This window comes from Candidozyma pseudohaemuli (assembly GCF_003013735.1).
Source record: "Candidozyma pseudohaemuli strain B12108 chromosome Unknown scaffold00004, whole genome shotgun sequence".
NCBI classification, from domain to species: domain Eukaryota; kingdom Fungi; phylum Ascomycota; class Pichiomycetes; order Serinales; family Metschnikowiaceae; genus Candidozyma; species Candidozyma pseudohaemuli.
The window spans coordinates 230,421-258,393 of record NW_020194438.1 but is presented as its reverse complement, the minus strand read 5'-3'; the positions used below and the strand labels follow the sequence as shown (position 1 = coordinate 258,393).

The following is a 27,973-nucleotide window of genomic DNA, read 5'->3' as shown; positions in this document are numbered from 1 at the left end:
AAGCAGAGGAACTGGCTCATCGGTGGTTTTGACGATGTCAAAATGCGTCGAGTCCTTGATGCGTCGTGCTTTCAACGGGTAAACAACGTGGGGTTTTTTAATAGAAGGCCATGTTTGTCGTACGAGATGATAGACAGGCCACTGCGTTGGTAGTACAACCGGGACCCAAGGTGAAATTGGTCAGTCTACAATGACAGCGTCACGGAAATTTCCAAGAACAATTGCTGTCTGGGTTAGTATAGGTGAAACATACTCTTGTATTATGTGCTCCCATACGTAGTCGGAGCATCCCGATGGTGCCTTATCTGACGATGGGGAGATTAGCCCACTTTATCTGGGCTTCTATTCTTCTGCCTCCTGCTGCCAATCAGCCGCTGATCAGCCGTCTAAAGCTGCCTAGGAGGCGGGGCTCATTATGGGCAGTTGTGTGGGGTCCGTTCCCGGGTGATGTGTTGAATTGTGGCACACGGCAGATGCTTCTTTGGCGAGGGTTCTTAGGGCATAACAGCGCTCCGTTATTTGCGTAATTCGACCGCATTGGCTGTTCAATGGGATGGTAGTGTTTGTAGCACAATGGGTGGTAAGGCTGTTTGGCGATATGGTTCACCTCCAATGCAATGGAGCTCAAAGCGCCAGTTTTAAGCATTGTAATAAGTGTTTTTCTAGAACCTGAGGCTTCTAATGCATCTGTAACCGTATCCTCCCTGGCCTTGATCTGTATCAAGCCCTCATTCAAGTTTAGCAGCCAAATAACCGCCTCCATCAAAAAAACAATTCAAAAGCCGCTTTTAAACCATGTAACACCGTCAATCCAGGGTTGAGTGAGTCTTCAGACCCCACTCCCCACTTTCAACCTCTCTTAGCACCTCAGATCAGTACGGCCCACGCGTCGATTCACACATTTCACAGCATTCACATCACCATCACGATCACCACCAAACAAAAGCCCAACGCGTCTCCAGCGCCACAAAACCAGCCAATTCATCAAATCTTAAATAATTGAGGGATCACTCCCTCCTGGCCTTCTCTGCCTCATTCTGCTTCTCCACAGCCTTTTCGAGACCCTTCCTGAAGTCTCTCACACTCTTCACATTATTAATCCCACTCATGTTATCCAAAACAAACTGCTCGTGCAATTTCGTCAAATCCGCAAGCGGCTGCTTCAACCTCCGTACCGCAGTGGCGAGTTCTCCATACACCTCGTCCTCCATGAGTAGTATCAAGTGTTGATGTTTCTGGCGCGCCTCTATCAACTACTATGGACTCACTAGACGATGATCTAGATGTGGGGATATTCCAGGTGGAGACGTCGTCGAAAAAGAAAGATGGTCCCTGTCACCATAAAATAGACGCTGTGGCCTTGGCTACCTATATATACCCGACAAACTTGCCGATTCGTGATTACCAGTACAACATTGTGTATCGGTCCTTCTTTCACAATATCGTGGTGGCGCTACCGACGGGTCTAGGAAAGACGTTTATTGCAAGCACGGTGATGTTGAATTTTCTACGGTGGTTTCCCGAGGCCAAGGTGATATTTATGGCTCCTACTAAACCTTTGGTGGCTCAGCAGATCAAGGCGTGTTGTGGAATCACGGGTATTCCGCCGGAGAAGGTGGCGATTTTGCTCGATAAGACGCGTCGCAACAGAGCCGCCATTTGGGAAGAGAAACAGGTGTTTTTCACGACTCCTCAGGTTGTGGAAAACGATCTAGCTACCGGGATAGTCGATCCGAAGTCCGTGGTGCTTTTGGTCATCGACGAGGCCCACAGAGCCAAGGGCAATTACGCATACAACAACGTGGTGAAGTTTCTAGATCGCTTCAATAAGGCGTACCGTGTTTTGGCCTTGACAGCCACGCCAGCATCTGACGTCGAAGGTGTCCAGGAGATCGTGGATAACCTCCTGGTTTCGAAAATCGAGGTCCGGACAGAAAAAAGCATCGACATTTACAAGTACCTCAAGCGGAAACTCATTGATCGGGTCACCGTCGGCCAGTCGGAAGAGATCCGCCATGCTGTGGATTTGCTTACGGAGGCAGTGAAGCCCATTCTCGAGCAGGCCAACCAGAGAAACATCTACGATGTGCGTGATCCCGCCTACATCAATGCCTTCACTGCCATGACCGCTCAGAAGAAGATTGTGATGAACCGCCTGATTCCGGAGGGCCTCAAATGGCTGAATTTCTTCATACTCCAGCTTCTAGCCGTCGTGGGGCAGGGGCTCCGGCGGTTGAACATTTATGGAATTCGGTCTTTTTACGCTTACTTCAAAGAGAAGTACACTGAGTTCACCACCAAGTTCAACAGCAAGAAGTCTAAGAACAACATGGCTGCAAAATTCTACTTCCACGAAAGCATCAAGAAGTTGGTGGACTTTTGTGAGAGAAGCGTGGCTGATAAGCAGTTTCTCGGGCATCCAAAGCTTGAAATCGTCATTTCTGAACTTGAGTCATTTTTTCAGAACACCTCGAATCAAGACTCTCGTGTGATTATCTTCACCGAGTTCAGAGAACTGGCCCTCGATATAGTCAGAGCTATCGAGCAGCGTGACTCCGCTTTGAAACCACATATCTTTATTGGTCAAGCCAAGGAGAGGGAAAAATTCGATGAGGAAAAGTTCGCCGCCAAAGGGAAAAAAGGCAAAAAGAAGGATGTTGAACCACAGCCGCCAAGCTCCTCAGAAAGACCGACCTCTTCAGAGGAAGCCCAGATGACTGGTATGAATCAGAAGGTCCAGAAAGAGCTTATTCGCAAATTCAAGGCCGGCGAATATAACATTCTTGTTGCCACTTCCATCGGTGAAGAGGGTCTTGATATTGGTGAGGTTGATCTAATTGTGTGCTACGATTCGACATCCTCGCCTATCAAAAATATCCAAAGGATGGGTAGAACAGGCAGAAACAGAGATGGTAAAGTGCTTCTTTTATTCGCTGGAAATGAGGAGACCAAGTTTGACAAGGCCATGGGCGGATACGAGTATATCCAGCAGCACATCATGAATGGAAACATGATCAACTTGCATGACCAACGACGCATCATACCTCACCGTTTTAATCCTGTCGTGAACGAGCAGTTCATCGAGATCCCAGACGAAAATGTCCAGATCAAGAATGAAGATGATGAGGATGAGATTATCAAGATTGCCATGAAGTACATGAGCGGCACTAAAAAAGGCAAGTCGAAAGCGAAGCCGAAGAAAATAGAGAAGCGCTTTTTCATGCCTGATGACGTCGAAACAGGCTTTCAATCCGTGAGCGACATGCTCAAGAATCCTGAGGGACCCTCCAAAAAGAGACAGAAAGTGGAGGAATCCGAGGATGAGCTTATCTCAGATGATATCCTTGCCAAGTCTAATGAGTCAAGCTTTCAGAAAGTCTCATCTTCACCCGTTGTGCCTCCTCCCTCCGTGAAGAAACTGAAGCAACCCACTCTAGAAACAGTTCCTGGGCTTCCCCCGAAGCAAGCCACCAAACTGCTAGGGACAAGCTTGGGAGTCAAGAAACGCCCTCCTAATGTCATCAACCAGTTGAAAGCTGCTCAAAGCCTGAAGTTACCGGAGTCCCCAGCTACCGGTAAAGAAAACACTCCAGTGGAAGCCCGTGTATCAGACGATGATTTCGACTTTGATGACGATGACGATGAAATTCTAGCACTTGCCGAACGCACCAGTTCCATGAACACGCAGCTAAAACCTTCTCAAGAGGCTTTATACCCCAACGACTTCCAGAATCAAGAAGGCATCCTTACATCCGAACAAAACTGTGACCTTTACATGTCGTACTACACACCTGTGAATGCCTCAGATCTTGACAACATTTACGATCCACAAGACTCCCCAGCTTGTGATAGCATACGGCACAGCACCACTACTACTAATTTATTGCATTCCAAAGCATTCATGTCCAAGCTTTCGGACAAAGAAAGCAAGACACTCATACATACCTATCAATCTGCATCATCAGTAAGTCACGAACTTCCAGATTTCGTTGACTTTGACTGATCCACCGTTCCACATACCAGTTGTAGCCATTTTGCAGCCATTATTGTGCATGCACGACCCGCAAAATATTACCCGGCCTAAGCGGCGCGAGTATATAAGCACCCAGGATCCTCCCACCGAGAAGTTCTTGTTCTTTATCTTTATGCAGGGGCATTACGTGTATCAGTGAGGATTCGTCCGAGATCATGTTTTTGCTGGTTGAAAACTATACCTGACAGCTCCCTGGTGGTCCTTCCTTGTGTCGTGACCGTCAGGGGAATTTTTGGAATGTTTTATCTCGGATGTCACCTCATCGAGGGCCACTCCCGCTTTTGTCTGTGTAATTGAGTCCAATTATTCAGGTAAAACGATCAACAACACACATTTAGGCCTACGAGGTCGAGTAGACGCCTTGTGCCTCGCTCGATGCAACGTTTTCAAAATTGCATCTTGAGCTGGATACCGAAGCAGGCTAGTTCTGCATCGCGTAAGGGGCCATAGCAAGCCCAGGGCTATCTTTGAGTGCGGTGACGTCGACAGAAGGTGGCGGCATTGTAATTATTGGCCCTGACAGTAGACTTTGAATGCCGTAGAGTAGGATCTTTTGAAATGTCCTGTATATACCGAGGTAGCGAAGAGCTCAAACCGATCGGAGACTGAAGAATCCTACCACCACCTACTTTAATGTTCAAGAAATTCGGCAAGGAGGAGGTCCATTCGCGTTCCAACATCAAGTCCTCTGTTCAAAGAGGACTCAAGTCCAATTTTGTTAACCACTTTGAGAAGGTCGAGCCGGTTATCGACGACATCATCCCCAAGAAGTCGCAAGTGATCTTGATCAAATGTGAACACAAGATCCAGTGTTACTCTGTTGACGACGAGATCGTCTTGTTCCAGCATTTCGACGATTTGGTCCCCCACTTGAAGGTGGTCCACAAATACCCTGAATTGTTCCCCAGAGTCCAGGTTGACAGAGGTGCTATTAAATTCGTCATGTCTGGTGCCAACGTCATGTGTCCAGGTTTGACTTCAGCCGGTGCCAAATTGCCCGAGGAGAATCTCGAAGAAGGCACTATCGTCACCATTTACGCCGAGGGTAAGGATTCTGCTTTGGCGATTGGAAAGTTGACCATGAGCACCGACGACATCAAGTCCAAGAACAAGGGCGTGGGTATTGAATTGTTGCATTATTTGGGAGACGGCTTGTGGCACTTTGACGCCAGCGTGTAAGCCAGGAGTTATAGAGGGAGTGGTTCGTAAAAAACGTGATGCTGGTTCTCTAGTCCAGCGCTGGCCAAAGTGGCCACATCGTCGTCCAAGTACGTCTTGGAACCGTGGAGGGCGTCGTTCGGATAATAGTAAAGACTGAACCGGTGTACGGGCACGCTAGTGTGTTTTGTAATGATACCTTTGAGGCGTAGAACTGAGTTGGACGGGAGAAAGGTTCTGGAAAAGAGTGTTCCTTGTGGTCCTTTGACAGTTATGACGTAGTGGCCCTTAGAGCCATGAGCTTGAGCTGCGTCGCTTTGGTGAATGTTGTACTTTTCTTGGAGTTCGGACATCCTGGTGCTCAGGACCACTGTGCCCTTTTGAATCAAAGACACTAGGTAGATCTCAGAGCTTCGGATTTCGTCGTCCAGCAAGGTGCTTCCATTGAGCTTTTTAATTCCCCTTCCTGCGGTCAGACATCGAAGTCTTCCGATGAGCTGGGTCGTCATTTCCTCTACCTCCATATTCTCAAACAAGGAGCACCCATCGATTCGGAGTTCCTCTAGCTCGGGAAAGACCGTTGATATCAGCTCCACCTGGGCCCAATCGCTGGTTTTGTTCTCTCGAAGGTCCAACACCTTTGTTGGTAGGGTCATTTGTGGAAGCGTCTCGATGGCATTATTGGCAAGAATGAGCTCTCTGCATGGTATGATAGGTATACCCTGGAGCCGATTGAAGGACAAGTCAAGCAGATCGACGTGTTGGAGGGCGGTTTCAGGAACAGAAGCTAAATCGTTGCCTGCAACGCACAACTTTCGTAGTTTCGGAAACAGCACAAGAAACTGGTCTAGCCTGGCCTCGTCCATTCCACACGAAGCTGCAGAAACAGTGTCCACAGCCAACCGTCCCTTTCCAAAAACTGTGAAAACGTTACCGTTGACGTTCAATGATTCAAGCAGTGGCATTTTCACCAAAATCTTCATCACCTCCTCCACATCCACCAACAAGTTGTAGCTCAAATCAAGATACTTCACCCCGCTGAGTTCGGGAAGATCACTCAAATCCCCGCAAAATGCCACGGCCTGTTTCTCAAGCGTAATTGACTCGAGCGTCTCGAGCTTTCCCCTTCTTTTATTGAGTTCCTCAAAACCTAACGACTCAACCGTCTTCAGGCCAAACACGATCTCCTGCCCTAACGCCGTCACGTTCTCCTCTCCACAGTACGTCTCCCAAAGAGCATCTACAAACGCCCTGCCCAAACGTAGTTTCTTATTGCTTGCCTTGACGAAAGACCCACTGAGAGGCACCTTGACTGAAAAGTAGAAAGTGTCTCCGACAGAGCCGCTGTTTTTCCCTCTTTGAGGATCGTCCCACTCAATTCCATACGCCAAAGTCGCTGGACCCCACTGGGGAAGGTGGCCAATCCATCGTATGGTTCCGTAGGCGCCATCCAACTCGATCCGATCTTGGATGTTCACCATGTCATGAGTAAGGATGGGATTGGGTTTTGGTGGTTATTGAAAGATGTGATTTGGTGAGGGTAAAGTGGTAGGATCTTGTTGTGGAATAGCGATCGGGCTGGTGTAGATCGGGTCTAGTGTGTTTGTTTAATGATTAGGATGAGTAGTAGAGACGCGAATTTAGTGATGAGATAAGGTGCCCTAGGTTCACCGTTTAGATTGACTTGAAAAAGCTTTCCAATAATATGTTCAAAACATTCATATTAAGCGTTTGGTTTTTCAATAATATGGCTCTATTACCTAGAAAATGTGAAATTGTGATGTTAGTGTGTTCTCATGAATATAGTGGTTCAATAAATGGCTGCGAAATCTGGGGTCAGTGAGTTTTTCAGCTACCACCCTAATCCGGGAATTCACACCAATAGCGTCAAACGGCAATTCACAGGAATAGCATTGAATTTATCTCTTTCTTTTAAAACAGTATCTCGATTACATCTGCCCACTTCCCAGGTAACTACAACTTACACCTCCTCGTTCATCCCATGTGGAAATGTAGCATTGTGGCAGTCCTAGCGACGCCATATCAGTATGTAAAGAATGCATTAGTATGTGACCGTCGAGCCAAAACCCTCAGTCAAAGCCAGCCGCCCTATCGCATCTGCCAGCCTCATCAATCATAGTTAACCTCATCGTACAATATCTCCAGCTTCCTCAGCTGTCAAGACCAAAGTTGTCTCCAAGCAAACCGTCAAGATCAAACTCCTTGGCCCACTCAGTAACAACAGTGGTCTGCTCAACCTTGGCAGGCTCTCTGTCGCCTCTAGCGGCACTCTTAGGTCCTTCACTCTCCTTGTGTGCTTTGGAGGCGTTAGGCAAAGTCCAGCCTGTGATTCTGCCGTCCCTCCAGTCATTCAAAACGTTAAGAGCCGCCGACTCAATGTGTGGAACACCGCCCTTGGTCAATCTTCCTCTGGCCCTGGCCACATGGATCAAGAACTGCTTGGTGAACTCCTTCAAGTCGCTCGATGGTAATGCTGGAATCTGGTAGTAGGCTTTGAGAGCGTCCGCCATGGCGTTGTCCTTCGACAAACGCTTGAGCAAAACCTCCACCACACCAGCAGGATCTCTGATGTTCTTCGGCGTCACGGCAGAAAGCAATGCAAGCTTGGCCTCCTGGGAAGCCTTTTTCAGCGAAACCTCGTCAGGGAACACAATACCGGGAGAGTCCAAAATCTTGAGTTTGTTGTCGATCTTCACCTCTCTCATGGTGGTGGTAACGCCAGGCATGTTGCCCACAGGACAGGCCTTCAGGTTTCCGTGTCTATTCGTCAATGCATTGATGATCGAGGACTTACCGACGTTGGGGTAGCCAATCACACCCACAACGATGGATCTCTTCAAGTTGGATTTCGTGGCGTAGCTCTTGAGGGCTTCCATGAGGTGCTTGGACGTCAATGCACTCGAGAGGTTCTTATTGTACATGTTGGCACCGGTGGCACCAGGGGAGGCCTTGACAGGCACGGTGGGGAAGAAGGTCTTCAAGAAGCTGACCCACTGGGACAAGACGTTGGTGGGCACAAGATCGACCTTGTTCAAAATGAAGATAAGACGTTTTCCTCCGCTCTGCAAAACGGCCTGCTCGACCTTCCTCAGCCTCGTGGCCTCGGGGTCTCTGGCGTCCAAAACGTAGAGAATAACATCGGAGGCCTCCACCACAGCCTTGAAGATCTTGTCGTAGGCCTTTCTGGACTTCTCGATATCAGACTTGTCTTCGGTGTCGGACAATTCGTACTCCACGTCCTCGTCAGAGTCCACCATGCCGTCGGAGTCTTCTCCGTCGTACTCACGAGCGGCCTGCTGGGCAGACTCCATCAATGCAGAAAGACCACCCTCTTCCTCAGGATCCTCATCCTCATCCATGGCTTCTTCAACTTCCTCACCTCTGGCCAAAGCGGCTTCACGTGCCTGTTGTCTCTTCAATTTGAGCTGCTCTCTTCTCTCCTTCTCCGCAAGCCTGTTTTGTTCTAGCTCGTTGATGATCTCCTCCTTGTATGGGAAACTGGCAGGGATACCTGGATCCTTGTTAGCTCTGGACTTCCAAGTAACGTCCTTTTTGGCCAACTTCTTGTTCTTTCGGCGCTGGGCAGCAGCCTTTTTCTTAATACCCTCTCTCATACGAGTGGTCGTCCTTTTGGACGTTGGCTTCTTGACTCTCATGGCTGATAGGGAAGTGATGAGGTTGGTTTTTTTTTCCACCATATCAGTGCGATGCCATCAGGTACTGCAGGCTCCGCTACAACTGTGTCTCCGGCTTGGTCCAAATCTATAATTTTTCATAAAGCAATTCTCTTTTTTTGTAGAGAAGCCTCTTGTCATATATCAGCCTGGGTGGCGGTGGCCGGGCGCGGACGTATGGCTGGTACGAGAAGTCTCTCATGTTCGCTTTGAGGTAGGATGGTTGTGACTTGCGCGTGGTAACGAGCGGTTCCTCCTCATCAGAGTCCAGATCGGATTCTTCGTCCTCACTTTCACTCTCTGAATCGTAGGGATCGAACTCACCGGCGACTCTGATGGTGCTTTGGTCGGCAGTCGCTTCATCGATTAATCCCTGAACCATGGCCTTTGGTTTCTCCACGAAAAGCTCCTTCATCTCAGCCTTCAACACGCTTTTCGCCGTCTTGGCGTTGCGAATGAAAGACGCCCACGCCGTGTCCATCCTTGACACCGACTGTTTCTGTACAGCGACCTCCTTAGTGGCTTCTGGCACAATCACAGGCGTCAGCCTTGTAATCTCCTGAGCCTTGAAACTCCCAACCGGCAAGGCAATGGCCAAAGTTCCAAGCAAAAATAGTCTATAAAAGTTCATCAAAGCAGTTTCTGATAAGAAGTGATGTTTGTGGTGGCTGGGAATGGCTGCAAAACAAAGTGCGCACTAACCTGGCCTGCCCTTCATGGATCCAAGACTGGACACACGGTGAATCGAGTCTCTGCTCTCATTGCGGTGACCATAAATTGGGCCCTTTTTGGGGTTCATGAATGGTTTGTTGAAAAACTCAACCTGATGTGGTGCCTCGTCCAAATCGCCCAAGTTGATCGTGGATCTGGTCCTCAAGGAGGAACCATCACTAGGCACTGGCGACGAAGAGCTAAAATGTCTGCCGCCTTCCAAGTCAATGTTAATGTCCTCTTGTTCCTGAAGCTTGATGTAGCTAAGCGCTGAGTTGAAGTAGCGCTGGAGTTCTGGTGGACTCTTATTTCTGGCAGCTGTGAGTACACGAGTCACTGGTCCAGGAACACGAGTAGGTATGAACTTCTTGGCCGCTTTCAGGTATCCAAGTTTCCTTCCCATGAAGCCGAATGCGACAAGTAGCAAGAAGAAGAATAAATAGAAGAGGGCGGACGAGTGGATGCCGTCGACGTCGCTGTCGAAGCCCGTCTTCAAAGACATGGCGCTTCCTGTAATGCCAACGGGTTCAGCGCCTTTCTTGTAGTCCACCTGAGACGACGCCACGAGAAGAGCCTTACCCAATGTCCACGAAAGCTCTTCTCCTTCAATGGAGTCGGCTGATTTGAAGGGCACATGGATTCCCTGAACCTCCTTCATCTCGCTAGTTTCTTTATCGTCCTGAGGATCAACCTCCAATCCTAAACGAGGAAGACCAAAACCTTCGTGCAAGACATTGATCACCCAGGATGCCTTGAAACAGGCGTCAAGCAAGAAAGGCTCCTTCAAGTTCAGGTACTCACCGTTCTTGGAGTTGGAGAGAATAGTGTCCCAGCTGCTCTCACAGTATTCCCTCACCTTGTCGTTGAAGCTGTGGAAGTTGTATTCACCGCCACTGTGGAAAATGTCGTTAGCCGTGTACCAGTATTCGGACACGCCCACAAACTTGTCCTTTTCAAAGTTCATCTTTGGCGCATGCATGCCGTTGAAAAGACAGGGCTCCTCCGTACACGGCATATGCTTCATAAGCAAAGGGTAGATTTCCTTGAGACACACCTCGTAGTTGCCCGTGCCTTTGATCGTGTACTTCTTGTTGTTGTATGTGTAATCTGGAATCTCGGCGCCACTGGGCAAACATGGATCGTTCACCTTATTCCCCGAATACTTCACATTCGACGACAAAAGAAGCGAGATCAAATTGTCCAAATGACGCTTCCTGGCCTGGTTGGCGCCAAACCCGAGCCACGTGCCCGTGAACACCCTCCAGTTCTGAAGATCGCCGTTCTGGTTGCGTAGAATCACCTTGAACAAGTCCTCGTCGTGCTTGGCGATCTCGTCCTGGGTAGGCACAAACGCCACTTGTGTAGAAGCGCCGCCCATGTCCATGAACCCCACCAGCTCGTGGTCCTGGGCCTGAAGATCGTAGTTGTCGAATTTGCCCATGAGGTAGTTCAAGGCCAACCAGCCGTAAATGCCCTCTGTGGCGCCGTCGATCACTTGCACATGCTCCGAACACGAGCCGATCTTGAAGTCCGTGTGCTTTTGAAGCGCCTTACACGTCTCAGAAAGAATCTTCTCCTGCTGTTGTTCAGGTAAAAGTCTCATACCTGCTGTCGCCAACACGTAAACAGGCGTGTCGTGCCACTTGTCCTTGGGAATGACGCCCTCGGCAAACTTCATGAGCTTCTTGTAGTGCTGCTTCCAGATCTTGCCCGGTTTTTCTCCAAAAGTCGACGCCCCAGGCGTGATCTTATGACTCCATCCTTGTTCTTGGGCGATCTTGGGTGGAGACTTCAAGGTTTCGTCCAGAGCCAGATCTTTCAAATGTCCGGGATCCTCCCACCTGTAGATCTGTGCCCGCAGTCCCAGCAGGCCCAGGTCCACGACGATTCCGTATTTGTAGTCGCCCATGAAGTGTTGATGTGGTTGTTAGCTGACTGTACAGGACTCTGAGTTGGGGTGTTATCGGGTGGCACTGGAAAAGAGATTTTGGCCTAGTTTTTTGAAAAACAGTGGAATGGGTGAGTTTCACATGGATAGTGACGGAAGGAGTTTTGAATATTTGGATTTGTCGTGTTAAGGTGGTTTTAACTGAATGGTAGCAAGATGAGGTGAGGCTATAGATAGCAGCGGTTGCCACTTTCGATGGACAAACAAAATTCGGATTTCACTAAATACACTGATCCGTTCATTTATGGAAAGGTTTCAGTTCAATTTGAAGAAACTCGGTCCGAAGAAAGAACACACCAGGTGATCTGGATCAGCTCATGTTAGCGAAGTTTCCATGCCTCGCTTATCTATGCGTTTTTCGCAGCCACTCAGCCATGCGGTAAAGGAAATGCAAATTATTGCACCACACCAGGGCAATACATAGATCTGAAAAAGTAGAAAATAGGAAATTTGAAAAGTTGATGAGAATGTAAGTCGAATCCCATCAGCAGAACAACCTGAATCCAGAAAAACCTGGAATTCAGTCAAATTCGTTGTATCGTACATTGGGGCTACTTGCATACCACTACACCTCTTACCCACTACTAACGCCAAGACCGTCACCCCTTCGTCCAACAAACACACCCTATTTTCTTGAATTCACTTAATTGGCTCCATTGGATGTAACGTCGTACTTCCACTTCCAAAGCTACACTCAAATACACAATCACCTCGACACTCACTCACTACTCACCACCAGTCTCTTATCAACCTCACAACTCACCTCACCCAAAATCCCCAAATCTGGTCAAATTCAAAAAACTCACCTAAAACCTTAAACCTCCTTCCCCCAAATCCAAAAGCAACCCATCCTCCCATCTATTGTCCTACCGCCCTCAGTGTACCACCATACCCCATACTTCGCACTTTCACCTCATCCACCACCATGATTGTTCTTCCTAACACACCACCAACTCCATTACCGTGGAAGGTCGACACCCTGCTTATACTGGCAGACATCCAGGCCAAACGGGCCTCACTATGCAACGCCTCAATCGCTTCCCACAGCGAAACCGTCCGCTATATTCTGGGGCTTTTGGAATACATAGAAAGCCTCTTTGAGCTGCTCAGCACAGACAGCCCAGAACGAAGCGTGCCTAGGTATGCTTCCAGGGCACTGGATCTCATTCTTACCACTACGGTGCCGTGGAAAAACGTCGAAAAGAAAGAGACAAAGAAGTTGTTCAAGTTGAACTCCAAGCCAGACTTATCGTGGACTCTAGCAGCAGAGATCCAGCTTGCCACCGTCAGCTTGGCCATGTCATACATTAAATTGGGAGCAGAGCTCACCAATGAGTTGATCGAGACCGAATCGGGCCTGGAGCCGGAGAAGGAGATGGACGAGAAGTGGAAGCTGGTTTCCAACCATTATAAGAAGGCAGTCGCATTCAGCTTGTTCGGAGGCCAATTCACCATGGGCAGCACCGATACGACCATTGATCCGCGTGTGTTTGTGCTTATAGACAAGTGCAGCCAGATCGGGATCCAGATGTCGATTTTGTCGAAGTTCTCGTGGCTCAACAGAAACTCATACAACCTGAACGAGACGTTCACGCTGAGCAACAACAACGTTTTGTGCCGTGTGGCTATTTTCGTGCTTGACGAGGTGGTTTCGTGCATTAATTTGGTGAAGGAGTTGTCACACAACGAGGTCTCTCACTTCAGGCTCAACTACAACGGCTGGGAGTCTTATTTGAGTGTTGTACAGCAATACGCCACCGCCTACGCTGGCCTCTTCTTGTCCATCGAGTACTACCAGAAAGAGAGCCTAGGCCAGGCCATTGGCCTCATAAACTTCTCCCTTCTATCGTTGCAAAGCAAGAGCATGGCGGATTTGAAACCCACAAGAAATAAGATCTTGAGCAAGTTCAAGACCAAGGTCGCCAGCAAGCGGAACGAGCAGTTTGTTCAGAATCTCAATTCCATCACGTCGCTTCGTATCGACAAGTCGGTGTTTCTGGAGCTGTCTGGGCTTGTTCTCAAAGACCTTCAGCTTCTTTTTGACCAGCTCGTCCAGTGCCATTTGAAGTACACCAAGGAGAACGACAATTTGAAGTTTGACGCTGTTTCCGATTGGAAAGACGTGCATGGCGATTCTAGATGGCCGTTTGGCAGCAAGATCCCTGTATCAGCAGTTGAGCCATATTGTCCTAAGGTGCTCCAACCAGATGAGCCCGACACCATCAAGCAGGGCTTCACGGGTCGTGGATCGTATTTCTAGACAACAGGTTAGAGTAAGAATAAACATTTTTCATCGAATTCTACGGACATATGGGTAGACACATGTATTACCAATTGACGGGGACATGGACCCCAGCGGCAGCCACTACGATACCAGATCTATAGGAGGTGTATTTATATTACGCCCGGGTGGTTATACAATAAACAGCCGGTTAGGAAAATCCAGCTGCTTACAACTTCTGCATAGCAGCAACATCGGTGGACTGGACGTGGTCCTCGTCCTCCTCGATGGAGGCCTGCAAGTCGTCCAAGGAGACCTTCTCGTCCTCAATGACCAAGTTGATCTGCAACTTCTTGATACCGAAACCAACGGCGATCCACTGGTGAGCACCCCAGGTCAAACCGTCCATCTCGACAGCCTTGACGTTGGCCAACAACTCGTCCAAGTCGGTCTCGTCATCCCATGGCTTGACGTCCAAGGTGACAATGGACTTGGCAGCAGGCTTAGGACCCTTAGCGGCCTTCTTGGCGGCGTACTGGGCCAATCTCTCCTGCTTCAACTTCTCAGCCTCCTCATCGACCTCCTCGTCGTCGGAGCCGAAAAGGTCAACATCGTCGTCGTCCTCAGCAGCAGCGGCGCCGGAGGCGGCTGGGGCCTTACCAGCAGGCAAGGACTCGAACTCCTCAGTGAAAGAGGCAATGTGGTTGAACCATCTGGCGAACTCAGGGTACTGCTTCTGGAAAGCCTTGTAGACGGTCACGTCGGCCTGGGTGGCGGCGGAGCTGGAATAGTTAGTATAACAATTGCTTGGTTTAGGGGGATTCGTGGGTCAGCTATTAGATTTAAATCTCCTGTGTCACTCATGCGGTGGGTCTTAAGCACCTCATAAACACGGACCAAAGATTGCGATCATCACCCTGCACGAGGAGAAGTTGTAGGTATTAAAAAACATACCCGTCGACGTAGGACTTGTCAGCCAAGAAGTCGTTCAAAGACTTGAGCGATTCGACCTTAGAGAAATCGGAGAAAGACATGGTGGTGGTGAAGAAAAAAATCTCTGCGGAAAAAATTTGTCTTCGCTGAGCACCCCGTTTGGTGCGCGCACGTCCTAGGGCTCGTGTCAGGGAGAAGATGATTTGGGATTATGGAGAGGCATTGGCGCCATTGGGCGGGGAGGTTGTGCTATTTTGAAAAAGGAGGTTGGAATTTGGGGTTTTAATGAATTTTGAATATTGGTCGAGGGGCATTGGATGGGAAATCAGTGTGGCTGCGAAAGCCCTAGCGATGATCCAGTGATCTGGGACTTTGGGTGATGGAGGTGATTCTGTGGGAATTGGGTGGGCGTAATAGATTAGGCTTTTTGAAACTGCTCATTGAAAGTGAAAAGTGGATTTTTTCGGAAGGGCAGGTTTCAATGGGCTGGTTTGGATGAGTAGGGCATGGCCACTGGTGATTCGCTGGATATGCATTCTGCGATGGGTTGTGGATGCCCTATGGTTACCCAGGTGACAAAAACGAACAATTCGTTCGGTTTGTTAACATTCTGGAAGTCCACAAATTTGACTTCAAGTCTCAGATTCACCACATTTTGGGGAACACCATATATACGGACTGTGTCTTCGGAGTTGGCTGCGAATATAACGATGCACTCCGAGCCACCACGTTGGCTGTGAAGTGCAGATCCACAAACACAGAACACCTTCATGCACGACGGCGGGAACCAAAACACGCTTTTTCAATGGAGTTTGAAGATTTACAAGTGTTTTATTCAAAATATTATATTAGCTAATATGTATACCGATAGTGAAGGAAGTGGTTCAGCTGCTCGATGCACTGGTGGTTACGCGAAGACCATGCATGAAAAACGCCTATTGTTTGTGATTCGGATTCGTCAATGCACTGAATGGTACGTACCTACGAGGTTTTGATGCAATTAGGCACTTTTTTTTTTAACCCAATTCGATCTAAAAAGTCACTTTTAATAAATCCATACAATGGAGCCAAATTCAATAAATCGGGAGCATCCCTCCAGAAACCCTTCTAATCAACATCCTAATGTAACATTGTACCCTTTTAGGCTCGCTTTTGGGGAAAATCCTCAGCCTACCAATTAGTGAAGTGCACCTCAAAGTCCCACCACTTGGATGTCTCGAGAACCTACATCAAAAACATCAAACTACGAAAACCCACAACATCCACCACCTTCTACATCTCCTTACCCATACATTCCAAAAACCACATCCCAAAAACTTTCCAATTCCTTAATCCCACTGAAATAGACTTCTCCCTCAACCGCTCCGCTTATAGTTACCGACATGCGCCTATTTTTCACATCCACTCGCACCACCACCATAACCATACCAGCACGCCCAACCCACTGAAAAACCAAAAAGTCACCAAAATACCAAAATCCGTCAAAAATTTTCACCAGAAAAAACCCAAACCTCTTCATTTCCTGCCGCCTGAGCCTGGTGTGGCGCTTAGGCTGCTTTGCATGAGGCGTCGACGCATTTTTGCAACCATTCTGCCGCAGGGTCCACGAGCCGTACGATACCCAGGGTCTCCACAAAAAGGCAAAAAAACCAACAATTTCATGAAGTTTTTGATCAAAAAATGAAAATACACCTTTTCCATCATCTTCAGCGATTCCTCCTACAAATAACGTCTCTCTCTGTATATTCCTATCCTACCCTGCTACAATACGTCGTCACGAAACTTCCAGGGACCCTCGAAACTGGCGTAGCAGCGGAACTCGTTACCCAACTCGTTCTTATGCTTCGGCAAGAAATCTGTGATTCTGGTCTCGGGGTACGTTTCCTTGATGATATCTCTCATTCTCTCTCCTGTCGACGAAATCAACTTGAACCGCTTGTCGCCCGATTTCGTCAAAGATCCGTCGTCCTCCACAAGAAGGTTCCGTGCAGCCTGCGCCAGTTTCTTCTGGCACTGCTCTTCTAGAAACGGTGGATCAATGAGCAACCGATGGCACTTCTTCTTCAACAAAAGCGGCACATCGTCCGGGTGAGTATAGTCGTAATGGTAGAAACGGCCGGGCGCCAAAACAGAAAAACGCTGGTCGTACTCCAACAAATACACATGTTTGGTGGGGACTTCTTCAGGTTGCAACTTTCCAATCGCAGCATACACCGAAGGTGCCAGGGCAATGCACACCACTGTTTCCTCATCAGCTCCATGCAAAAGTGCCCGGGCTAAAGTAGCCGCAGTGTCGTCATCGTACCAAAACTGCAGAAGCTGCCAGTCTTCTTTGAAGTCGTCGATGGTGGCTGCAGGCGTGGGCAGTTTTTCGTCATTTTCTGTATCTTCCACTTCCTGGGCTACTTGCTGGTACAACTTCTCAAATTGCTTCTTGCGTTCCTCCTCCTCTTGCTTAAACAGCTGGAGAGCTGCGAGCGCATGTGCGGAGAGCTGGAGAGGTTCGTCGTCCATGGCTATTTTCTAAAAATCTATTTTTCCCGATCGACAATTTTTTTGTCTTTTTCAGTAGGCCCACGAAGAGGGTGTGCGGGACTCATAAGCACCTCGGCTAACACGGCTGCGCGGACAGATCCACCATCAACAAACCCACCTACTACTCGACATGTCGTTCTCTTGCACGCCGGGGCAATTGGTGGCTCACGTGATCGCCGCTTTGGCGGTGCTGGATCCCGTTCCGCTATCCGGCTTGTGGGAATTGGCGAAATCGAAATTGACCACCGATCTGGTGGATAATCTTCAGAAAAACGTTATATGGACTGCTCTTATGGGGGCGTCCCAGGGGCTTCTTGTAGCCCGCGTGGGTTCCGCTGGAAGAGACGAAATTGCCCTTAGTTCATCCACAACTTACGGAAATCTTCTCCTCCACGGAACCGAACTGGAGATCTTCGTGGAGGCTACAGAGAAGTGCCAGTTTAGGTACTTGGCTGGAACAGAAAACTACCACTCCTTGAAAACCAACCTTGGTGATTTTCCCTTTCAATTGCTTAGGGTGATTGCCAGGCACGGTCCCGCAGGTATCTTGAATCCCGATTTGGCAAGAGAGTCCAGCCAGGATGCCAGGTCCATCAGGGTTCGTCTCATCAAGCTCGAGCAGGCTGGTTTGATCGTGACAAAGCAGGTTTATGTGGATAAGAAGCACACTACGCATTCCTGGCATATCAAATTCGCCCCTCCAGCAAGCAAGGAGGAAGCAGAGGAGGAACTAGAAGCTACCAGAGATGTGGCTAAGCTTAAGCGGTTGATAGTGGATGCGCTTCAAAAAGCCCCTAATCAGCTTCGAGGTTTTTCCGATCTACGAAAGGAGCTCAAGCTCGACGGATCTCAGCTGGTCCTGAAGTTCTTCCGTTCCGTGTGTATCAGGCTCCATCAGGCAGGGTACGTTGAGAAGCTTAATGTGGAGCTTCCAGAAACGAAACAGCGACTCTACGCATTGAAGTTCGTGCAACCGCTACCCATTGATGTGGATGACGTTGAAATTGATGTTGACGAGGATGCTGAGGACGAGTTTGACGAAGAGGACCAGCTGGACGAGATACGATCACCGAACTTCAACAAGGTGTTTCCGCCATTCAACCAGTTCTACCAGCAGATTTTTGATAGAGGTGACAAGGGTATCACGTCGGGTGAAATTGCCAAAACGCTTCTTGGTGTATCTGACTACAGGCCATATACCAGGCTCTTTGAGACACTACCGAGTTATTTGAGCAACGGCAAGGCCCTCAAACCGTGCAAAAAGTATGCTGATCCATATGATGACTATACTGTGTCCAAACTTTACGACAATGAGGGAAAGCTCAAGTTCTACAGGTACTTTGTCAAGCAGTTTTGCTCAGAAACAAAGCCTGCGCCTAAGAAGCCATCCAAGCCCAAGTTCTCAAAGGACAATATCGTTACTTTGAACAAAAAGCTTCATTCCACGCTCGGGAAGACCTCCAACGAGGCTCTTATCGAGAAGAAGAGAAGAGTTTTCCAGGTTTCTGACCAACCACCACCCAAGAGAGTCAAGGTGGAGAAACCACGCAATGATGGACTCGACGACATCCAGATCCTCGACGCACCTAGAAGTCGAAGAAGAACCGCCAAAGTCTCTTATAATGTTGATGATCAGCTTCTTGACGAAGGAAATAATCTGGGTGATGATTACACTCCCCAAGAAGATGCCAAATCTGAACCCTCCTCCCCAGAACCTTCTCCAACTCAAGTTGCTCTGGCAGCGACTGAGATGGCGGAGTCTTCTACTGCGCTTTCCTCCACCAGCCTTCCCCAATTTGTGTCTCAAAAGCAGGAAACGAAAAGAAAACGTGCAACACCTCAAACCTACAAGGTGGAGGGCTCAGCACGGTCAATCCAAAGACGACAAATTTTGCTTGATATTATCCGTGGCGAGGGAGGTGCCACCTACAGCAGCTCGATATTGTGCAGAAAGATTGATGAACGAATGAGCAGTTCCACCCTAACCGACGTCAAGACCTTGGCTCGTGATGTGATCTATTGCTGCAAGAACAAAGATTTGGAGATTCAGAAAGTCTCGATCGATATAGGCGGCCAGCCCGTGGAGAAGAAGCTTCTTGTTTTAACGAAACCAGGAGAGAGGCCAACAGATGAACGGCTTGAAGAGTTGCGCCAGGCTTACGCGGAGCTGCACTCTAGGAAAGACAACAAGATCTTTCAAAAAAGACTTATCCAGCTGGATTTGCAGCTCTATGTCGAAAAGCCCAGTACAAAGAAAGTCAGCTCTGGCTCTCAAAGAAGAAAGGGCAAAAACCGTCTACAGGCCTTGGGAGACGAAGAGGGCAGTTTCGTCAAGGAGGAACCCACAGATGGCGTCAAGGACGATGGCGACGTGCTTTCTAATCTCAAACGTACAAGGAGACCTAGAAAATTCAACGCTCCTGCTTCAGGAGACTCCTCTCAGGGATCTGGAAAGAGAGGCAGGAGAAACATCAAGATGGAGAAGTCGGAAGCACTCATGCTTTTCAGAGCTGTCGTTATCTCTAAGGCCTTTTCTCGTGAGGCTATAGATTTCGATCATATTGCTACGTTGTTTCCTGGAAAAGATGGGCAAACCGTAAAGCAAAAATGGGGTACGGTGAGGCGTCTGTTTGGTGGAGCCGATGTCGTGTCCCAAGGTGTTGTGACATTCCAGCAAATGGTGATGCTGGGTATTGAGGAAGGTTCGGTCACTGAGGCAGAACTCTCTCTGACCAATCTTGAATTCTTCCTTGATTACTGGCGTGAGTATGACACAAACTTTGACATGCCATCGTTCGATGAATATCCTCTTTACAATAACTTGGAGAGAAACAGCAAGGAGTATACGTTTGTCAAGGAAGAGCCTCAAACATCTGCCCTTTTTGAGAAGATTGAGGATATCTCGATGCGCCAAAAGGAGTCCATGCTCTCCCTGACCATATTCACAGAGGCACAAGAAGCGCCTATCAAGGAAAAGAAGCACGAAAGTCTCCGTTCCATCTTCAAATCGATATTTCTGTCCAGCGATGAGAAGCACTACACCCACTTCATCAACAAGTTATTGGAAGAATACGGTGAACAAGCTATCAAGGAGGCTACAAACGGATTAACAAGCGACCATGAGGTGCTACTTGTGTCTATCGACGATACATCGAAGTTCATTTTGGGCGAAAAGTTTAAGAATGCTCTTGTTAACAGAAACCTCACACCTAAGCTTTTCAACCGTGCAGCTGCTTTCAAAGAAGCCCTAGTTTCACTTTCTTCAGCTAACAAAGGTCTCATTTTGTCTCAAGGTGTTGTGCCCGGTGAGATGGTCACAATCCTTCAGTTGATCTCAAATTTCCAGCTCGATCTCGTCAGGGTTGATCGTGGATTGAAGTTTGACAGCTATGAATCTCGTCTTATCGATAAAGAGCAATTGGCCTGTGATCTTGTTTTGAGATGTGATCCTGCTCAAGTCAGCAAACAAGCGCCCCAACCAGTCTCCATTCCTATCAAGGGTCCCTGTCAGCCAATCTGGTTCGACTATAATGCCAACTTGAACAAGCCTTTGTGGATCAAGCTCATAACTACGATGCTCAACTACATCGTTTTTAGGCCTGGTGTCACTGATGAGTACCTTTTTGCGAAAACCAATGTCGTACTCAGTGTGGAGAATTACAATTTCCTTATAAAATGGCTTTTGGAAACAGGCTGTATCAAGAAATTGGATCCAAAAGGTTATCTTCCCACGGAGAAATGGCAGTACATTCTAGGGACTGGAGAGGCATAGATTTCGCAGCCATCGGTCCCAAAAAGGAAGCAGGATATCACATGCAGGATATTTCCATTTTTTTGTAAGGGCTCTTCTCAACCCTATCAACAGGCATCTCGACCAGTATCACACTATGGGTTTGGCGGGTACCAAGGTGAAACAGCGTTTCGGGCTGGATCCAAGAAACACAAACTGGTCTAATGATACCGAGAAGTTTGGACACAAGTATCTTGAAAAAATGGGCTGGAAGCCAGGCAAAGGTCTTGGGCTTGTTGACCATGCCATGACCTCCCACGTCAAAGTGTCTATCAAAACTGATAACGCTGGTCTAGGGTCTAAGCTTGCCAAGAAGAGGAAGAACGACGAGTTTGACAGCGGAGAGTGTGCTGGACTTGATGTTTTCCAGAGAATCTTGGGTCGTTTGAACGGCAAGGAAGAGCAGATCAACAACGAGTTGGAGAGACAGAGAAAGGAGAGTATCATCAACGGAAAGTGGGGCATGCATTTCGTCAAGGGCGATACTTTGAAATCCACCTGGGACGCCGAGTGTAAACAACTCATGAAAGGTGAAAAGAGAAAAGCCGAAGAAAGCGAAGCTCCACGCAAGAAGGCCAAGAAGCTGGACGACAAGAGTGAAAAGAAGTCCAAGAAGGACAAAAAGTCCAAAAAGCTAGAAAAGGATGATGTGTCTGAGAAGAAGGACAAGAAGGATAAGAAGGACAAGTCCAAGAAAGACAAATCCGAGAAAGACAAGTCTGAGAAGAAAGACAAGAAGGAGAAGTCCAAGAAGGAGAAGAAAAGCGATGACGAGTCCAAAAGCCTGAAGAAGGAGAAGAAGTCGAAGGACAAGAAGGAAAAGTCCAAGAAGTCCAAGAAGGAGAAATCTTCAGATGAGGAGGAGGTGACGCGAGACAGCATGCTCAAGCCCAGAGAAAAAGCCAAAGAAGAGATCGCTACCAGGCTTTCGGCTAGAGCCAAGTGGATTAGACAGAAACGTGCCTCCGTCATGGACGCCAAGGCGCTCAACGAGATCTTTATGATTGCCAACTAGGATAATGGAGTTAGAAAGGGATAGAATTACAACGGAAAGTCAAACGCAGTGTAGATTTTATTGATACCGTTAATGTTTACATAAAGAAAGTGCCGAAACCGCCCACGAAGCACATCACCAAGGCGCCAACAGCGAGAAGCTCGCCCTTAGAAATGAAGCGAGCGGAAATGCTACCTGAGCCCTTGCTGGAGGAGGACGAGGAGCCCGAGGAAGAAGACGAGCTGCCGGAGCCAGAGCTGCTAGAGCCGGAAACGTGGGCAGCACCACTAGCACCAGAAGTAGAACCAGTCACCTGGGCATTGGCAGACACGGAGGAAATAACAGCCTTACAAGAAGAGGCAGAGTCCTTGGTGCTGGCAAGAGAGGCGGAGCCACTGAAGTCACAGGCAGACTTGCTGTCCTTGTTGTCCTGGTAGTACTTGTTGAGAACATAGGACAACTTCTCCTTGTTGGAACAGAAGGAAACAGCACCGTAGGTACCGTTGGTACCGTTGACGTTGATGGCAGAACAGTCGATACCGCTACCGCAAACCTCGCCGAACAAGTCACCGTAGTCCTTCTCCTTGACGTCGTCAGCAACAACACACTCCAAAGAGTCCTGGACACAGTCACAAATGTCCTGGTCTGGGGTAGGAGGCAAAGATGGAGAAGCCTTCCAGGTCTTAGCGTTGTTAGGAGGACATTCAAGAGTGGCAGAAGCATCGCTGCTCTCGTCAGAAGACTTGGCCAAAGAAGGAGAGATGCTGTTCATCTCCTCGGAGTAGTAAGAGTAGTCAGTCATGGTGGACACGGAAGAACCGTCAGTGGAGACAAGACCGTACTTGTTGGCCTCCTCGAAGTACATGTAGACGATACCACCGGACCAGACGTCGGTCATCTTGTCGCCGAAGATCGTGCCAATCTCGGTGAACTTTCTAGGACGAACCTCGTTACAACCATACTCGGACATGAAAACAGGAATGGTCATGTTCTTGTACTGCTCAGTCTGGGTCTCGTAACCGGACTTCAGGAAAGAAGAGTCACCACACCATTCGTACATGTTAACACCGAAAAAGTCAGCTCTAGCGTCAACGTCACCACAGGCAAAGTAGTCACCAATGGCCACACGGATCTCAGAGTCATCGTTGGAGGAGTAACCGACAGGGAACTTCCAGCCCTGCTCCTTGATGTAAGCCTTCATGTCTCTGACGGCGGCCTTGACGAAAGGAGAGGCATCAGTGTTGGATCTGTTGTTGGTAACCTCGTTACCGGCAAAGAAACCCAAAACGTTGGTGTAGTTGGCGAACATGTCCACGACAGACGTGTATCTCTTGTACAAGTCGATGTTCCAGGCAGGGCTGTCTCTGTTGACAGACTCGGCAGGGGAAGAAAGATCGGCAATGATGTAGATGCCAGCGTCGGCAAAAGTCTTCATACACTCGTCGTGGTCCTTGGTAGGGTCCACGGCGTAAACTCTCAAAACGTTGGTCTTAGCGTCACGGAGGTACTTGACGTCACGCTTACAGGCGTCGCCGTCGGCAAGGGGGTCAACGTATTTATCTTGGGACTCACCGGTGGTGTTCATTGGGTTCTGCTGGTAAGCGACACCACGGATCAAAAACTGGGAACCGTTGTTCGAATAGAAGAACTTGTTGCCGACGATCTCGATCTCGGGCAAGTCTTCAGCTGCAACGAGGGACAAGGCCCACAAGGCCAAAAGGGGAAGAAACCACATTATCGAGGATGGAGGTGGGATTTGGATTTTGGAGGATCGGGCGGTCTTTATATACGCGACTTACAATGAAGGCAGTGGTGGAGGCTTTTGCAGCGGCTAACCGGTATGTCGCGCAGAGCGTGGCTGTGGGACAATTATAGCATTGTCGGTTCTTCCATGGGTTTTTTGGAAGGTAGGATTAATTAGAGGATGGAGGTGGAGTAGGAGAGTAGGTGGTTTTTTACCAGGTTGACGTTTGAAAAGCTGGGCACCGTGGTGGTGCAGATTTGCAGCCAATGTGACACCTTGGCGAGGATTCTGGGCGGCAGGACAGACGCAGGGCTCAGGGGAGCAGTATATAAGGGGAGGGTCCGCTGTTTTTTTGTTTGCTTTAGCTTTTCTATAGAAAAAAGGGATAGTTCTGGAGAGCTGGTGGTTCGGGGCTTCACCATGGGGTGTTTCACGCTGGTGATTTGCCTGGACCGTGCGGCATGTATGGTGTGTTCTCTCGCACTAATTACTGCCGCGTCGAGGCAGCAAGAGAAGTGTTCTATATATGGAAGTCGGCCCGTGGGGGCAGGAGCTTTGGGGGAATTCATGGAAGAGGAAGGATTTTCGGGGTTTTGGGGGTAGATTTTTTTGACTTTCCAAAAAATTCACCTTTTCTCGAAATTGGCGTGGTTTCTTCGGCGAGATGGTGGGGTGGTGCAGCACGTAAGGGCCAGGGGTACCGCTGCGAAACGCCGTACCGCATGGCCAATGAGCGATCAGTGGAAAGCTAATGTGAAACAGGCAAAACCTAGAGGAAAGAAAAAGGTTATTTAAATGAAGTAAGTGAAATAAGTGAAATAAGTGGAAAAGCTAAATTTGCAATAATTTGAAAAATGAAGACCAGATCAATCGTCCTTTGTGTCGCCGCCTGAGATCGCCTCGCAGATTCACGGTGACACGAAAATGACGTCGCCCGCTACACGAAAAAGCACACTTTACCAGAACGGGCGGAAGCATTTCACAACGAGATGGGATAAAACCGCCTTGCGTAAGGCACCGACGCGGGCGCGAATAGCAACCGTTTGGGCGATTTCTTCGAAGAAACCGGTGGGCGGTGGACGGAATGAAAAAAATGTTGATTTGGGTTGCAAATTTTGTGATCCTACATTGGCTGATCCCCCTTACCAGCCAATCAACGAACCAGCCAACCAATTTCTTTTTCTTTTTCTTTTTGTTTCCCTGCTGCTTACAAGCTTCCTTCAGCAGCTGTCACCTCCATCTTCTTTTAACTTTAATCAAATTTTATCTACTCATCCTTCAAAATTTACGCCAGCTTGGGGTGATTCACGGTGGCCGATCTAGAATGGTCTGGGGCGGTGCGACATTGTCGTGGGCTTGTTGCGAGCCCCAGCAGCCGAATTTCCCGCTGTTGCATCGACGAATCGTGAATCCCCAAAGGCACTGGGCCTGTTGCTGCAAAAACGAAAAAAAAAAAGTCGAAAACCGCTTGGTACGGCGGAACACCGAGTGATAGTTTGTCGATTTTCTGTGAACATCCACGTCCAGCACTGCCTCCCAAGCCTTTGTTTGCCTACGGCGTGGTGGCTTGAAGGTAAATAAACAAGCGGTTGCAGATCGACCGTCGCGTAGTTGCTGGTTATCAGACGCTGGCTTGGTGAGTTTACGCGGAAGGCTTGGATGAGATAGAGATAGGGAGAGAGAGATAACGGTGAGATTTGATAGCAGTGAGATTTGATAGCCGTTGGGCGTGGATAGAGGGGGGGTTTGTAGTGGTTTTTTCGAGAGGCTGGAACAATAGCACACAATAGGGTGACAAGTGAACAAGGGTGTTTGTTAGCATGTCGAGGCATTTCGCAGCCAGTGCGGTAGTGTAGGAAGAGGTGTTGAGATGGGGATGTCCATCAAATTGAGACAAGTATAGTGACGGGCTTATGAAGGTGGTGGGAAATGAATTAGGATTTGGGAAATGACGATAAGATGGGTTGGTGATTAGTCTTAGGAGTAGACGAACTGGTGATGATTCGGTTGTTAGACAAGTACTGTAGTCTAGGTGTACTGGGACCATTTAACTCAGCACAAGAGAGTCTGGCAGATCTCCACCTGAGAAATCATCCATGATTCAAGTCCATCTTCCCATAATCGAAACGATAATGTAAATGACCCGTTAACAAGCAAGAGGACTGATGGATGGAGTATCCCCAGTAGACGGCTTAACAAACTCTCCACATAATCCAAAAATCAATTATCTAATCAAATCAACAATTGTCTAACCAAATAACTGAGCTCGTCAAAGCATTTTTATCTTCACTTAGACGAGCAATCCTACTTTCTTTTTCTGTCCACATCTACACTCAACCCATTTGTGTCTATGTTCGCGGCCATTTTGCAGCCATTCCTACTACCTCCCACTGCCTCATCCACCATGTTGCCTCGACTTCTCTTGATCCCGGTTCTCGCCGCAGCGCTTGTGGCGCCAGAATACGGCTCGTACAAGAACCCCCACCCTAGACCTCTCCACAAGTGTGACAACTCTGACATCGCCATGTTGGCTGCTTGCTCCAACCAGGTGCTTGCACAATTGGACGACTGCAAGGCCAACGACTTGGCCTGTGAGTGCTGTGCTCTTCAGTCCATGGACCCAAAGTGCCACAATCTCTGTCCTGGGAACCCCAATGCCAATTTCCTAACCGTCTTGGTCAATGACTGTGCACCGTTGAACGACATCAACGCTTGCAACCTTCCTTTCAAGAAGAACGACGGAGCAGGAAGACCCAAGACTGTCGTAGATGACGAACCAGGCAACACCATCTCGGTCAAGTCGCAGCTCCTGAAACCGGCAAAGCAGCTCTATCAAGGAGACACGCTTTATGCGGCGTACCAGGACGACACAGAGTCCAGTTCTGAAGAAGAGGACGAGGAAGAGTACGAGCCTCCAGCCAACTTCCTGAGACCCACCATCCACATCATCCAAAACCAGACCAACGTAACCGGTATGTTTCTCGCCAAACACCATCACCTCCCTACTAACATCAGCACTATCGGGTGCCTCACGTATCACGTCGGTGGTTTCTGCCGTTCTAGGTGCAGCCCTGTTCTTCCTCGTCTAGCAAATGCACTATTTCTCCTCGTGAGTCTCGTAGATCCAGTCAAGAGTGTGGCGGATGCCCTCCTCAAGCAGCACGGCGGGCTCGTAGCCAAGAAGCGTCTTTGCCTTGGTGATGTCGTGGTAACGAGTAGCACAGGTCACTCTGGCTCTGAAGGCAGTGAGACCAGGCTCCTTCTTCAACAAACCAGAGAAGAACTGCGACAAGTAGCCCGCCAAGATCGCCACAGGCCGGCTCAACACAATGTTATACTTGTCAATGTGGCCGTCAGCCTTCCACACGGTTCTGGCCAAGGTCCAGAAGTACACTGGAGTGTCGTTGGTGACGAAGAAGGTCTCTCCGCCAATGAGCTCACGAGCCTTGGGGTCAAGGGCCTTTTGGGCGGCAATGACATGGGCATCGGCCACGTTTCCAGCGTAGGACCAGTCAAAGAGGTTATTGTTGTCGCCCAACTGGAACTTACTCTGACCTAAACGAGCAGCGGTTCTGAGACCAGGAACCAATTGACGGTCGCCAGGGCCAAAAATACCAGCAGGACGCAAACACACGGTCACGAGGTCGGCGTCGTTGGCCTTCATCACGGCGGTTTCAGCAATGGCCTTGGTTTCGTTGTACCCATCCATGTGAACCTCAGGGTATGGCCACAGCTCGTTGGCGTTGTACACGTCCTGGCCGTTGAAGATGACACCAGCGGAGGACGTGTAGATCAAAGCCTTGACAGGTGTCCTTTTTGCCACCTTCAAAAGAGCCTGAGTGCCCACCACATTGACCTTCTGGTAGATCTCCTGACCTAAGCCGTGCATTGGGGATGCTGAGTGAACGATGACTTCACAGCCACTGGACGAGATGGCTTTTTCGATATCTTCTTCAGACGTCAAATCGCCCTGGTGGAAGGTGATCTTGCTTTTGTCAAAGGTGAAGTACTTTGAAAGATTGTCTGGGATTGGACGAATGTCAAAGACGTGGATCGCTGTGTTAGGACAATGGTCGTAAAACTGTTGCACAAGGTGCAAGCCGAGGAAGCCAGCACCGCCTACCAACAAAACAGAATTCAATTTTGACATTTTCGATGTGGTAGTATTGATGGTGTAGTTCGGTTTGGTGATTTTCGCGTATACGAAAGAT

The 27,973-nt window shown here is 48.7% G+C and overlaps 13 protein-coding genes across 13 annotated transcripts; 6 read left to right on the top strand and 7 right to left on the bottom strand.

The window, feature by feature from the left end:
* Positions 1-1,258: 1,258 nt before the first annotated feature.
* MPH1 (3'-5' DNA helicase) lies at positions 1,259-4,003 on the top strand (the record flags this gene model as incomplete). The annotated part of the gene is made up of 1 exon (XM_024857605.1): positions 1,259-4,003. One exon carries the CDS (start codon positions 1,259-1,261, stop codon positions 4,001-4,003), a length of 2,745 nt encoding a protein of 914 aa, XP_024714104.1.
* A 663-nt stretch (positions 4,004-4,666) lies between these two features.
* Positions 4,667-5,212, top strand: C7M61_002222 (translation machinery-associated protein 20; the record flags this gene model as incomplete). Its single annotated transcript, XM_024857604.1, has 1 exon — positions 4,667-5,212. One exon carries the CDS (start codon positions 4,667-4,669, stop codon positions 5,210-5,212), a length of 546 nt encoding a protein of 181 aa, XP_024714103.1.
* Positions 5,213-5,261: 49 nt separating this feature from the next.
* Positions 5,262-6,672, bottom strand: C7M61_002221 (uncharacterized protein; the record flags this gene model as incomplete). The annotated part of the gene is made up of 2 exons (XM_024857603.1): positions 5,262-5,347; positions 5,391-6,672. 2 exons carry the CDS (start codon positions 6,670-6,672, stop codon positions 5,262-5,264), a joined length of 1,368 nt encoding a protein of 455 aa, XP_024714102.1.
* A 690-nt stretch (positions 6,673-7,362) lies between these two features.
* C7M61_002220 (RNA-binding GTPase) lies at positions 7,363-8,868 on the bottom strand (the record flags this gene model as incomplete). The annotated part of the gene is made up of 1 exon (XM_024857602.1): positions 7,363-8,868. The coding sequence occupies one exon, from the start codon at positions 8,866-8,868 to the stop codon at positions 7,363-7,365; it is 1,506 nt and encodes a 501-aa protein (XP_024714101.1).
* Positions 8,869-8,974: 106 nt separating this feature from the next.
* On the bottom strand, positions 8,975-11,506 carry C7M61_002219 (apyrase; the record flags this gene model as incomplete). The annotated part of the gene is made up of 2 exons (XM_024857601.1): positions 8,975-9,528; positions 9,589-11,506. The coding sequence occupies 2 exons, from the start codon at positions 11,504-11,506 to the stop codon at positions 8,975-8,977; spliced, it is 2,472 nt and encodes an 823-aa protein (XP_024714100.1).
* Positions 11,507-12,470: 964 nt separating this feature from the next.
* C7M61_002218 (uncharacterized protein) lies at positions 12,471-13,805 on the top strand (the record flags this gene model as incomplete). The annotated part of the gene is made up of 1 exon (XM_024857600.1): positions 12,471-13,805. One exon carries the CDS (start codon positions 12,471-12,473, stop codon positions 13,803-13,805), a length of 1,335 nt encoding a protein of 444 aa, XP_024714099.1.
* A 190-nt stretch (positions 13,806-13,995) lies between these two features.
* Positions 13,996-14,800, bottom strand: EFB1 (translation elongation factor 1 subunit beta; the record flags this gene model as incomplete). The annotated part of the gene is made up of 2 exons (XM_024857599.1): positions 13,996-14,548; positions 14,721-14,800. 2 exons carry the CDS (start codon positions 14,798-14,800, stop codon positions 13,996-13,998), a joined length of 633 nt encoding a protein of 210 aa, XP_024714098.1.
* Positions 14,801-16,460: 1,660 nt separating this feature from the next.
* On the bottom strand, positions 16,461-17,213 carry C7M61_002216 (protein-lysine N-methyltransferase; the record flags this gene model as incomplete). Its single annotated transcript, XM_024857598.1, has 1 exon — positions 16,461-17,213. The coding sequence occupies one exon, from the start codon at positions 17,211-17,213 to the stop codon at positions 16,461-16,463; it is 753 nt and encodes a 250-aa protein (XP_024714097.1).
* A 151-nt stretch (positions 17,214-17,364) lies between these two features.
* Positions 17,365-21,006, top strand: C7M61_002215 (transcription factor TFIIIC subunit; the record flags this gene model as incomplete). Its single annotated transcript, XM_024857597.1, has 1 exon — positions 17,365-21,006. One exon carries the CDS (start codon positions 17,365-17,367, stop codon positions 21,004-21,006), a length of 3,642 nt encoding a protein of 1,213 aa, XP_024714096.1.
* Positions 21,007-21,121: 115 nt separating this feature from the next.
* C7M61_002214 (telomerase inhibitor) lies at positions 21,122-22,039 on the top strand (the record flags this gene model as incomplete). The annotated part of the gene is made up of 1 exon (XM_024857596.1): positions 21,122-22,039. One exon carries the CDS (start codon positions 21,122-21,124, stop codon positions 22,037-22,039), a length of 918 nt encoding a protein of 305 aa, XP_024714095.1.
* Positions 22,040-22,115: 76 nt separating this feature from the next.
* On the bottom strand, positions 22,116-23,753 carry PHR1 (Phr1p; the record flags this gene model as incomplete). The annotated part of the gene is made up of 1 exon (XM_024857595.1): positions 22,116-23,753. The coding sequence occupies one exon, from the start codon at positions 23,751-23,753 to the stop codon at positions 22,116-22,118; it is 1,638 nt and encodes a 545-aa protein (XP_024714094.1).
* Positions 23,754-26,166: 2,413 nt separating this feature from the next.
* Positions 26,167-26,825, top strand: PGA43 (Pga43p; the record flags this gene model as incomplete). The annotated part of the gene is made up of 2 exons (XM_024857594.1): positions 26,167-26,727; positions 26,778-26,825. 2 exons carry the CDS (start codon positions 26,167-26,169, stop codon positions 26,823-26,825), a joined length of 609 nt encoding a protein of 202 aa, XP_024714093.1.
* A 34-nt stretch (positions 26,826-26,859) lies between these two features.
* On the bottom strand, positions 26,860-27,912 carry ERG26 (sterol-4-alpha-carboxylate 3-dehydrogenase (decarboxylating); the record flags this gene model as incomplete). The annotated part of the gene is made up of 1 exon (XM_024857593.1): positions 26,860-27,912. The coding sequence occupies one exon, from the start codon at positions 27,910-27,912 to the stop codon at positions 26,860-26,862; it is 1,053 nt and encodes a 350-aa protein (XP_024714092.1).
* Positions 27,913-27,973: the final 61 nt, after the last annotated feature.